Source organism: Uloborus diversus, chromosome 4, assembly GCF_026930045.1.
Source record: "Uloborus diversus isolate 005 chromosome 4, Udiv.v.3.1, whole genome shotgun sequence".
Classification (NCBI taxonomy): domain Eukaryota; kingdom Metazoa; phylum Arthropoda; class Arachnida; order Araneae; family Uloboridae; genus Uloborus; species Uloborus diversus.
In genome coordinates this window covers 79621414-79635074 of record NC_072734.1, presented here as the reverse complement: position 1 = coordinate 79635074, position 13661 = coordinate 79621414, and the positions used below count along the sequence as shown (strand labels likewise).

The 13661-nt window shown below is 33.1% G+C and overlaps 1 protein-coding gene across 1 annotated transcript in view; it reads left to right on the top strand.

The window, feature by feature from the left end:
- Positions 1-5890: 5890 nt before the first annotated feature.
- LOC129220017 (dihydrolipoyllysine-residue succinyltransferase component of 2-oxoglutarate dehydrogenase complex, mitochondrial-like) overlaps positions 5891-13661 on the top strand; it is a 46883-nt gene continuing 39112 nt past the window's right edge. The window contains exon 1 of the mRNA XM_054854345.1: positions 5891-6030. Within this exon, the coding sequence (XP_054710320.1) occupies positions 5941-6030 (90 nt within the window). The 5' untranslated portion in view covers positions 5891-5940. The remainder of the gene's footprint in view (positions 6031-13661) is intronic.

The following is a 13661-nucleotide window of genomic DNA, read 5'->3' as shown; positions in this document are numbered from 1 at the left end:
AACTCCAGCGCTCGAATACGCTACCTTGCGGTGATTGACTGCAAATGAAACTAAAACATTGCCACGTTGCGTTCCACGTGTGTCTGTTGACGTAAACACAGGCAGTTTGTTCTGAGTATTTATTAACGCAATCGATGTGTCTTAGTTTGCTTTCAGCTACAGAAATTAATTCGTCCCTTAGTAGTATTCTCGAACTTCTCAAAATAATGTTAGTTTTCATTATTTCCTTAATAATTGGTGAAAGCGAAAATTCTGGATTAACAAACTTGGATAACGTTATACAAGGTAAAAAATTTTATTGTTTTGTATGAATTTGTAAGAATATGGGGTTTTTTTTAATCTTAAATTAATTAAACTTACCCTATTTTACAGCAGCATTTAGTTGGAATGGACAGTATGCAACTGAACTGAAAAGAAAACTACCACCATATATCCGTGAGAATTTTGTTGATGATTTGCATAACATGACACAATTAAATCGTAACTCAGAAATTAGAAAAATCGAAACAGAAAATTTTTAAATTAACCGATTCGGGAATTCGAGAGAAATAACTCGGCTACAAATGGAAAACAATAAGCGCCAGCCAAGCAAGGCAAAAAAGTATCATCTTCTTTCGATAACAATTTGTAATGTCATATTGAATTTTCTAGCATTAATTGTTATTCTTGTTAGGCCACAATTATTATTTAGTTTTATCAAGAATTGATAAATATCGAATTCAACATCGTGGAAATAGCTGCTTAGAACTACGAACTACGTAGTTTGCATTAATCTTTGACGTTTCGTAATGCTTCTTGAATTCTCATTTCTTTCTACGTGGGCCAGAATATCCACAAGACTTTGAAAATTAATTTAAAAAGAACAAAGCGAAAAAATCATACGTACGAACAAAAATCACAACACTTTTAGCATTTTCTTCGTTACCATGTGCGTTTGTTTTAGTTTTTAAGTCCGCCATTAGACAGTGATTTCAGTGCCCCCTATAGTTCGTTGGAGCTGCGAATTGTTTATCATACAAATACTTTGTAATATTACTTACACCTAGTATGTAATAAAAATAATGACATTGTTTTCATAAGTAGCTAGAAGTGTTTAAACAATGTTTTACGCAATATTGTAATAGCTTCATTTCATAACAAATGAAGAAATCTTTAAATAATTATCAACCAAATGTTGTAAAGTCACTTTTTTCTTAGCAACTTCCAAGTAGGTACAATATTCTCAATTATGGGACCGCTTATAGTTCAATGGATTCTTTTAAATTTAATGTGTTTTATTCTAGGGCATAATTGTACGTAACTTATTATGGGACATAATACTTTATGTACTAGTTATTGTAAAAAAATATTCACGACAAATTGTTATGTGCTGAATCAGTTCATGATTTGGCTGGGCTGAAGCTCTGTTCCACTCCTATTTTTAATCAACAATTGTACTTAATGTTGAAACAACAACAAATTTTGGCAAAATATTCAGTATTCAGCTGAAGAAAAGGACTGAATTTTAACTTAATGTTCGGTATTCAGTGCATCCGTAGTTTTTGGTTTATGAGGTCTTTAAAAAAAAATTCGAGTTTACGGAAAAAGACACACAGGTATAAATTTTACATTTAATGATAATGATAAAAATAAATACAATGAGTACAAGTTAATTACAACTTTTTTCTTTAATTTCCTGATAAATATTTTCCATGAGCATTCAACAAGAGTTGAAAAGAAAGTTGTTACTCGTTTGATGGCTTCATAATAAGAATATTGAATGCAAAAACTTTGTTCGATATCTTTCTTTCCAAAGCTACATCAACATTGGAAAAGGATAGGCGTTATAGCTTGACCACGAAGAGAAGGCGGCTGACCTTGAAGCGAAACCTCATTTTGTATCATTTGTAATAGGTGGAATCAACCAGAAAGCACCTAAAAGTGAAAGTCGTTCTTACTGATCCTATCTATCACAAAATAATAACATTCAACCTATTACAAACGACACAAATGATGTGTTTGCTTCAAGGTCAGCCGCCTTCTCTTCGCGGTCAAGCTTTACTTGCGAGCGCCAGACTAGAGTGAAAGGTGGGTGGACAAAAGGAAAATAATCTCAATGCATGTTACGCTTGTTCATTTTAAGCTATATTTATCTGATATTTTTCTGTTCGTATACAGGAGAGGGGATCTTCAAGGTTTTTTTTTTTTTTCTTGCCATCATTGAATAAAAAATGACCATCAATATCTTTTATCTGACTAAAATTTCAATGTTAAATCGTTTCTTCTCACATCCTTCACAATTAAACCTCCGGTTTTGCTAATCAACTTAGCTGAGGGTAAAATATTTATCTTCGTGTTTGTTGTTTTTATATTCAATTCCTTTGGTGTTTGCAAGTAGCGGGAGTCCAAAAAAACAAAAAACCCTAAAGATACATTTCTGAACATTTCTATAGTGCAGACTGTGTCATGACCTCCCAGTAACTTCCCATCCATAATCACTTCTTTGACCACCAGACAAGGCGGTCGGTAAAACTAGACAGGTTTCACTGTGTCACTAAATGAAAAAATGCTCCTCATCGAGTTCTGAAAATGTGATAGCAATAACACAGCAAAAATTATCAACTCTGTTGTTTTCCGAGCAGCTATCAGAAAGGAAAACTTTTGAACACTGAGAACAGTGGTTTCCCATAGGGTATATTCCATGTACACCGTATACTCTCAAATATTTTTTAGACATATAGCGTATACCCTTAAGTTTCAAAAATTTTCATATAAAGACATATTACGTATTTCGTCGCCTCAGAGCAACACTAAGATGTCCTACTGTTGCTCTGAGGCAACGATATGATCGCATACACATATTGTGCGTAATGGATTACTGGGAGTATACCCTCAGAAAAACAGATGGGAACACCACTGACTGAGAATAATTTGCACAAGCCAAAAACCTCATTTTTGAAATAGATTAAAAAAAGCAAATAAATAAATATATGTTTCAATATTTTAAAAATTATTTTATTTATGAAATCCTTGTGCAATTTCAACTTTTCATGCATACAACAGCAGTATGGTGTGATAAGATCCTAGAACATAGACCATTCTATATTTTAAATTAATCTTTGAATTTCAGCGGAAGGGGGGGGGGGGAGGGGTTCGCGGGAGGGAATGCCTGTTTGATGAACCCAGAATATCTTCTATTCGCAACTCCAACGAACTATAGGGGGCACTGAAGTCACTGTCTAATGGCGGACTTGAAAACTAAAACAAACGCACATGGTAACGAAGAAATAATTGTGGTCTGACAAGAATAACAATTAATGCTAGAAAATTCAATATGACATTACAAATTGTTATCGAAAGAAGATGATACTTTTTTGCCTTGCTTGGCTAGCGCTTATTGTTTTCCATTTGTAGCTGAGTTATTTCTCTCGAATTCCCGAATCGGTTCATTTAAAAATTTTCTGTTTCGATTTTTCTAATTTCTGAGTTACGATTTAATTGTGTCATGTTATGCAAATCATCAACAAAATTCTCACGGATATATGGTGGTAGTTTTTTTTTTTCAGTTGATTGACCATTATTTCCTTTCACTTATCGAATTCTAACTATTTTATTCCACTCATGATAAATATTAAAAATGGTTTAACTAAAAACGCGAAATCTCGCCAAGGCTACTTTGCTCGCACTATACTAAAACTATAACCCTAAACAAATTTGGCCAAACCTTTCAGCTGAGAATAAAAGGAATAAAGTAAATTCTTTCTCGGTTACTCATTTTGTTCTACGATAATATATTCAAGAAAATATTTTGCATACTGTCCATTCCAACTAAATGCTGCTGTAAAATATGGTAAGTTTAATTAATTTAAGATTAAAAAACCCCCATATTCTTACAAATTCATACAAAACAATAAAATTTTTTACCTTGTATAACGTTTCGCTTTCACCAATTATTAAGGAAATAATGAAAACAAACATTATTTTGAGAAGCTCGAAAATACTACTAAGGGACGAATTAATTTCTGTAGCTGAAAGCAAACTAAGACACATCGATTGCGTTAATATATACTCAGAACAAACTGCCTGTGTTTACGTCAACAGACACGTGTGGAACGCAACGTGGCAATGTTTTAGTTTCATCGGCAGTTTTGTAAATCACCGCAAGGTAGCGTATTCGAGCGCTGGAGTTCCGAATAGCACTTCTTCATAAAGACGGGAGGTGTACTTATAACATGCATGAACACAAAAATTAACATATAGTTTTAGAACTTTTCGATGGTTATGATCCCTTACTACACGTTTTTAACTTTTAATTCCAAAAACGCAAATTCAGAATTTTTTACTTCTATTTTTTAGTGTGGCTCAATAAAAAAGATTAAAAAATAATTCAGCGCTATCCAAGACATGTTTTCTAAAAAAAAAAAAAAAAAAAAAAACCCTTCAACATTTACAGAAAACACTTCGATTCTTTAACATTTAAAAAAAGAATAATAGGAAAAATAACAGAAGCTTCAACTGAAACAAATATAAACAAACAGGAGCAGACGCCCTGTTAAAACACCGAACCGGTTACGAAATTTGCATACGCTTCCCGCTTTCCGCCTTCATGTAAATGAGCAACGATTTTCCAGTCTCCAAAGCAGCATTAGACCCATCGGACCCTTCTGAGGGTAATTTGATTTTAATTCAAAAGAGAAACTGCTTAGCATTACATGAATAAAATGTTTAAAAACGGGCACTCTCTCAAATGGTTTACTCTGAGTCCCTACAGGGACTCGACTCTAGTCCATTGTAAAAAAAATCTCCCCCGCCAAGCACACATACCTGGCCCATTGGGGAATTTTTCGCTGCCTCCTCCTCCTCATGCTGAAGACATGTATTGAAAATTTCTTCGATATTCTTTCGGGGCCTAATTGTATGTAAAACAACCGCTCGAGAAGCAGTTTCATGCCTTTCAAGAACGTAGACCGATCTCTTAATTATTCACAGCTTCAATGAACTATAGAGAGCGCTGCAGGCACTATCTTATGGCGGATGAAAAAGGTAAAACAAACAAATGCCGTTTGTTGCTTAGAGAATGACAGTAATTTTTCATCGTGCTTGTGGGAAGCTTTCTTTTCTATTCTTCTGAAATTACATTACACCACAAACTGTCTGAAGCCTGTAATTTATTCCAAAGAAAACACGTGGAATGGAATGTTTTACCCTTTTCGGTAGTATTGTGAATCACCACAAGGTAGCGTATTCGAGCTCGGAAGTTGCGAATAAATAAAGTACTTCTAAAAATAGACTCCTCAAAAAACGGCCCCAGAAGCATCTCAACAAATTTATTGCTTGTGGAGAAGTTCGCTTAGTTCAAGAATGTCTAAATTATTATAATTGCTTGAAACCCGATCCTTAGTTTAGATTAGAAGGTTTGAGTCCTTAGGGACTCTAAACCCAATACAGTTTGGTTGTGTTCGACGAACCTCACCGGTCTACCGGTAAGTAATCGGTTGCAAACCGCAGCGTTCTATCATCTATTGGTTATCCCACCGGTTACCATTTTAAGCTGTTGATTGGAGCACGTGATCATTAGCTGTCACGTGATTAACTAACCGGTCGAGCTCGTCGAACGTAAGCTTTGGGTGCGTTCGACAAACCTCACCGGTCGATCGGTAAGTAACCGGTAATTTACCACAGCGTTCTATGATCAACCGGTTACCTCACCGGTTACCATTTTAAGCAGTTGATTGGTTGATTGAAGCACGTGATCATTAGTTGTCACGTGATTAACTAACCGGTCGCTCTCGGTCGTGCTCATCGAACGCAACCTTTGAGTATCAAAAACGCTCCTTTCGGTTATGCCCATGACTACTTTGTTCACTGTACTTGTAACTGAAAGATATTGTCTGAAGGTTGAACTGCTGCATCTGGCAAGGGAGACAGACTAGACTTATTTACGATTGCAGAAGAAAGATCATGGCTGGAATTTGCGGTTGCTCATCTCGATTATTAACAAAAACTTTAAAATCTGCTTCCAGTATTCACTTTTCAAGAATAAATTTCAAGGTATACTTAATCACATCGATAAAGTTGCCACAGATGTACTTTTTCAGTCTTCGTTCTGTTTTATGATTTGATTCAAATACTTTAAAAATTGTCCTTCATATTTACCTCTCGTACTTCACAATAAATTATTTTTGTGTGTGAGAGTATTATCTCGTGAATTGGAAACATGCTGCATTTTTATTCGCGGTAAATCATCGTTGATTAGGAAATGAATCGTAGTTTATTCCAATTGAAAACTTCCATAAAACAAGCATTTAAAACACATTTCATAAAAAATAAGATTATTAACTTTTATGCATCAATAACAATTCACATTCGAGAATTGAGATTTTGGAGCAGTCTCCACATTTTGGATAGTACATAATTAATTTTGGAAACATCAACAAAGCAAAAAAAAAAAAAAAAAAAAAAAGAAGCACATGGTGTTTGGTCGTCAAGAAATGTTGTGATTGTCGAAAAAAATGTCAACAATCTCGGTTTCCAAACCCTTCCCGAACTTTTACTTGTGCTGTTACTTTCAGTGCGATAAATAAATAGAAGAAATAAAGTATAAATCTGCCTTTTACTTCCATTTACAAAGTAAAGGAAGTATTGTATTCGCGAAAAAAATTTCACCGAAAAATCGGCCTTAATTTCCATTTTGCTCGCATCCGAATGACTATTGAGTTTTTTTTAACCTAAGCACACGTGGATATATGCCTAAAAACGTATAGACACCCGAAATATCCATTTTGACGATCCCCAAATTAATTGCGACAAGTTTTTCTTCTGACATGCGTATGTATGGGTCATTCTCTAGAAATGTGGAATTTTCCGTCCCATGTTAGCTGCAACCTGATAAATATTTTTAAATTTTTTTTTAATACTATTTATTTGCAACTTTGTACCAAACAAAATAACATGGATTTAACAGTGATAGACAACATCTATTTTTGTTGAGACTAAAGTGATATACTAAAAAGTCATTACCATCCACTGTCCATTCAACTCAATGTTTGTCTTTTGTGATCTAACTATACTGCAAATAAAACTGCAATAAATATATATGCCTTGAAAAAATTTCTTCATAATTGCCTCACATTATCAAATTCAAAACAGTTTTTTTTTGTTTGATTGCAATTTTGAAATTTTAGTGTAACAGTTTTAATTTGTCCCTAACATTTTGCATCATTACCATCCAGCAGTTTTTACTCTTTCATGACCACTTGGTGGTACTATTAAACGAAACAGTATTCAGTTTTCGTAGCAGCCACATTGTTTGAGATAAATAAATACCTTTGTGCTGAACAGTAAAGTAAGACAAAACAACGTTAGAAGAAGCACAAATTTGTAAATTACAGCAGACACGTGTTTCGGCGTTACAGGGAACGCCTTTTTCAATGCAAAAAATAATGAGCTTATGGATGAAAAGACATCATTATTTTTTGCATTGAAAAAGGCGTTCCCTGTAACGCCGAAACACGTGTCTGCTGTAATTTACAAATTTGTGCTTCTTCTAACGTTGTTTTGTCTTACTTTAAGCCACATTGTTTGTTTAAAAAGCAAAAATTTACTGTGTGGAAATCTTCATGCATCTTGCTTAGATGTGTAGCTATTAAAATAAGTAGAAAAAATTTTATTGCTGTCATTACCATCCATACTTATTGATAGTTATTTTAAACATTATTATGTGTTTTTGTTTTGTATTTGCTTTAGATGAATCTTTGACCAAACTGTGCGAAATTTTTAGAAAGGTAGCTACAGTTTAGCTCATGCCAGGTAAAATAAAGTGAAATATCATTACCATCCAGCACAAAGTATAAAGATTTGGATGGTAATAACAGACTGAGGATAGAATAAATTATTTGCTTTGTTTTTTTAATTATAAATATTTTTACCTTCAAATTCAGTACATTGAATTGTTTTTAATATTTTAGATGCATAATTTTCTTATACTTTCTTTTTTTCAATTATCTTATATAATAAGTAGCTGTTGGGCAGTGGGTTGCTGTTATTTTTAATGATCAATGGTTCCCAATTAACTATCATTTTGTAAAGTACATTATATTTTAAATTGATTGGTTTAAATGTAAGTTGTCATAGGATGATAACTAATTCAGACCTTAATGTGCAGATGTTGTTGATTCAAACTAAAATAATAGTTTGGGAATTCACTTCATGTCCAGATCAAAAACAAAATGTAATTTTGTTGGTCCACAGAAGAGGACAAGCACCAGATGGTAACAGAGCACATTTTTTGCATTATTAAAGATCCTCCTATACTCATTTCTCATAGATATTTTTGTATAGCAAAAGGCGAATATAATTTGGAAGAGAAACGAGCAAGAATCTATTTCATGCGAAATAAATACATAAATAATGACGTCATAGTATTCTGTTTTGAAAAAAACATAGCATTTTGACATTATTTTTACTGTATGTTTGCTTTAAGTTTTAAACATGTATACCTCATTTCCAACCTGCCATGATCATTACTATCCTTCCAGAGTCATTACCATCCTTGCTACAGAATTGCATGTCCTCGAACTATTAATGTTCAATTTTTTTAATAAATGTAATTTTAAATAATGAGCTCTATTAGTATTTTTGGAAACATTTTTACTTTAGGTTATAAGACTTAATTTAAACCAGTGAAAATGAATGATGTAATGCTTTCAGTATATTTTTATAAAAAAAAAAAGATCTCAAAATTATTTTTAATTTATTAAAAGACTTAAAATGATATATTTGTTCTTCATTTTCTGTCAGGCTATTGCTGGTACTTAAGTCTAAACCTTAAAACCACTAAAAAAATATTTTTTTAGAATTTCTCACGATTTTTCAACGTGGGGTGGTAATGACACTTTTTGTCCTTTTTACAAACTAAAGCATCCTTATCTGCAAAATAAATGTATATGTTTAATGAGCTATTGTAGTTTTACCAGGACACATATTTTGTCTTTCAAAAAATTCAAAAATTAAAAATTCAGGATTGCAAAGTTCCATATTTCAGGAGAATGACCCGTATATATATATATATATATATATATATATATATATATATATATATATATATATATATATATATATATATATATATATATATATCGCATAACTCAAAAAGGGTATGCCCTAGAAAGTTGAAATTTGGTATGTAAACTCCTAGTGCGGTCTAGTTGTGCACCTTCCTTATGGTTGCAATCAGATGTTTCAAACGGATTCTTTTGCATTGATCAATCTTTTATACCAATGAAATCATTGTTAATTTCAATGCAAATTCAAGTGGTGTTATAATGTGGCAAGCACTTGGTGATAAATCGGCAAACTTTTGGTCGGTAAGTTTTTCGCCAGTTTGGCAACAAATTTGACGTTTTCTTTTTTTTATAATCTGGTTTCAGTTTGGCCTCTATTGGCGATATTTAGAGAGCTAACCATTGAATCACATTAAAATTGCTAATTATGGGGAAATAAATCTGTGTAATACGTTTTTTTTTTCTTCATTTCGCAATAAACTTGAGGTAAAAATATTTAAAGTGTTTCTTTGCTTAATTACTCCATTATAATGTCAATATAAGGTACAGATGTGATATACCCCCCCATTTGGCGACATCCGATTTTTTGCACAAAATTGAAATATTTTTCTCGCCAATGAGGCGATAACTTTTTAAGCATGGCATCCCTGACCAAATTAACCCATGTTTTGCAACCCGAAGCAATCTTGTTCAAACTTGTTTACTTGGGTGATAGGTGTTGTTTCGTGCAATATACCTTACAGGAAAGCTTATTTTGTGTTAGTTTTAATTCAGTAGTTGTGTTTTGAAGTAAAAACATTAGAAAATGCCAGTTTCTTCAAACTTGAACGTTAATTAAAAGTTAACTCCAACATGGTGTGTATCTGTAACATCTCATTGTCATATAATGAATTGTTTTAGACTGAGTGCAGGGGTCTGGACCAGATAATATTTATCCAAAAATTTTAGTTGAATGTGCAGAGGAATTAGTGGATGTTATTTTGAATATTTTCAATGCTTCTTATAACTCGGGGACGGTGCCAGAGGACTGGAAGCTGGCTAACATAACGCCACTCTTCAAGAAGGGGTCTAAAGGTATTGCTGGGAATTATAGACCTGTAAGTTTGACTTCGGTGATTTGTAAGATTTTTGAAACTTTGATCAAAATTAAGATCATGAAGTTCTTAGAGACTAATAGTCTGTTGACTAGTTTGCAGTATGGTTTCAGGAAAGGTAAATCCTGTACTACTAATTTATTGCATTTCTACGACAAGGTTACCTCAGCTTTAGATAACAAAAAATGTGTGGATGTTGTTTATATTGATTTTCAAAAAGCTTTTGACAAGGTACCGCATGTTGCTCTTCTCAGCAAGTTAGCTGACATAGGAATAGGAGGAAAAACTTTACTTTGGGTTAGAAATGGGCTTACTGGTAGGAAGCAAAGAGTAGTTGTGAGAGGAAATCATTCTAATTGGAGTGATGTTTTAAGTGGGGTTCCTCAGGGATCAGTTTTAGGGCCTCTTTTGTTTATTATATTTATGAATGACATCAATGAAAATATTTCTGGAAGCATGAATTGTTTTGCTGACGATGTAAAAGTTATGAGGATTGTCCAAAATGAAGAGCAAGTAATACAGCTGCAAGAGGATTTAGATCATATTACTAAGTGGGCAGATAAATGGGGTATGGCAGTTAATGTAGGGAAATGTCAAGTGCTGCACTTAGGTCATGGAAATAACAGGGTTCGTACGGGTCATGGAAATCCTGGAAAGTCATGGAAAAAAAATAACAGAATTTCAGACCTAGAAAAGTCATGGAAAATTGAAATTTTCATTGAAAGTCATGGAAATTTATTTCAAGTCATGGAAAAATGTCATGGACAAAGAGAAAGGAACTGTAGTTAAAGGAGCATTAGAAATTGAGTGATTTAACAGTATAGGACATAAAAGCTATTAAAAATGGAAAATGGAATGATCCAAAACTCAAATCTGAATTTTGAAATCTCATTGCATCCACTTCTGTCGCAGCCGCTTGCCGTTTTTTGTAATGTAATTTTACTGCCTGGACATCACTTATTTTTAATTTTCTGTTATTTTCAACACTTCTTATGTTTCATATTTTGTAGTAGCAAAATTTCACGTTCTTAGTTTTGCCACACCCACTCAAAAAAAAAAAAAAAAAGCAATTGAATTGCATGTGAGTTCGATTCCATCACTCGTAAGGACTTTATTATTAAATTTTTCAGAGTTTATCTTAATTTGTTGAATCTTTTAGAAAATAAAGATCTTAAGTCAGGCATTAGAATACAGAAAAAGAGAAATTCTAATGCTCTATCTCAGTAGTGCCCAACATAGGGCACACAAAACTAATCCATTCGACCCACTGCTACATTCAATGTTGGGAATTAAACGTGTTCTGGAATTTCTGAACCTATTAATTTGTATGCATTTGAAATTATGCAAATTTGTAAACAAAACAAACATACTTTTGAATCAGAAGATTGATTCATTACTGAATGGTTTTTTCTAAAAAGATCTGGTTTAGAAACATGAAGAACTAAACTATGTGGCTTTACTTTAAAGAACCAAACTACTGTCAAGTTACGTGGATGATTAAAGGCACTGTTGACACTGAAAGTTAACTTTTGAAGCAAATTTATTGAAACTTAGTGATGATTCATTCAACCATTGTCAATTTCTATATCATTCTGCCTGTTTAAAAAAAAAATATATCAAAAATATATATCTTAATATGACATTTAAGCATCATCATATTCCCTTCACCGCATTTTTACTTTACTTAAATTTATATAATGAAGACAAATAAGAATAGTTTAGTTTTCTAAGTGTGCACTTATATTTTTTCCATTATGAGTAAGTGCTTCAATGAGGCTGTGGCATTCATATAAAGGTTTTGCTAATGCTCATTTCCAAATATTACCAAGTTTGAGATTAAATAGTGCTATTCTCTTTGTGTAACGAGGTCATGAAAATTTTCATTGAAGTCATGAAAAAGTCTTGGAAAAGTCATGGAATTTTTTCTCCAAATAGAGTATGAACCCTGAAATAAGCGTATGAGATATCGTTTACAGGGTTCAGTCATAAATCAGGCAGAAAATGTTATGGATCTGTGTATCTTTATAAATCAGGACTTCAAGTTTAGTCAACAGTGTAGTATTGCTAGTAACAAAGCCAACAAAATGCTTGGGTTTATCAATAGATCTATTTCAAACAAATCTAAGAAAGTTCTTCTGCCTTTATATAGGAGTTTAGTAAGACCTCATTTGGAGTATGCTGTTCAGTTTTGGTCGCCTTATCTGAAGAAAGATATTTTTGTATTGGAAAGGGTTCAAAGAAGGGTAACTAAATTAGTAAGGGGACTCTCAGATTTAGATTATGATACCAGACTTAATAGGCTTAACATGTATAGCCTGGAGCAAAGAAGAGTCAGAGGGGACATGATTCAGTTATTTAAATTTATCAAAATGAAAGATGTAAATAGATTAAATTTTTGCGGGGAAAGCAGGACAAGGGATCATTGTTTTAAGCTATTTAAATCTCAGGCTAACTTGGAAATCAGGAAAAACTACTACTTTAGCAGGGTCGTGGGCACTTGGAATAGCTTACCGGAAGAGGTGGTAACTAGCAAGGGAGTGGATAGCTTTAAGAGGGCCATTGATCTTCATTGGGGACTAATTAATTGACTAGGACCAGCCTAGCTGGACCCAGAGCCTGTTGCTGGTCGTCACATTTGTATTTGTATCTATTCTCAATTGACATATCACAGTAGGAAATTTCATTACAAAAAGCAGAGCTGGCTTTCTTATTGTCCTTTGGCAACGCGTTAAATATTTATTTCAGTTCTCACTCAACAATAGGTTAAAATAAATATTAATTATTTGAGAGAGTTCACCATCCAATGTTTTAAATTAATTAATTACCTAACGAAAACGTTTCAGATTCAATCCATCCCGCTTTGAAGCCATGCTTGCCACAACTTAAATACACAGAAAAAATTTGATCAAAATCGGTCCAGCCATTTAAAAGCCTTATGGTGACAAATGTCCGCACAGAATATTTTTATATATTAAGAATGAACAAGCACATGATTACATTTCATGATGTTTCTGCTATAGATCATTAAAATTTAAATCAGCCGTTTTTTTTTTTTTTTACCACGGGGTGTAGTTTGTAACCTTGATTTAGAAATCTGGACAAATGTTTTGTTGAAAAATTAGCTTTATGATTTCTTATTTCTAACATTGGATCCACCATTAAAAGAGTGTGTAACTCTCATGTTTTTAACATCATTATACAGTACACTCTTGTTTATCCTTACTAACTCGATCAGAAGCAATTCAGATGAACAAATATCTGGATAGTATGGATAATAAGCAAAACAATTAAATACGTAGATGTACCGCACATTATGACCAAAAACCATATTTTATAACAAAACTGGATAGAAATGTCTCGTAACTGGAAAAATATGGGCTTGATCCCAGCGTGTCGAAGAACCTCCATGTAGACGAATTGTTTCTGGTGCACATAGAATCTGTCACACAAAGTTCTCATGTTTCTATTACAAATCTTTTGAGATGGAGCAAGGGTTGTTTGACTTCTGTCCAGGATCAAAAAATCC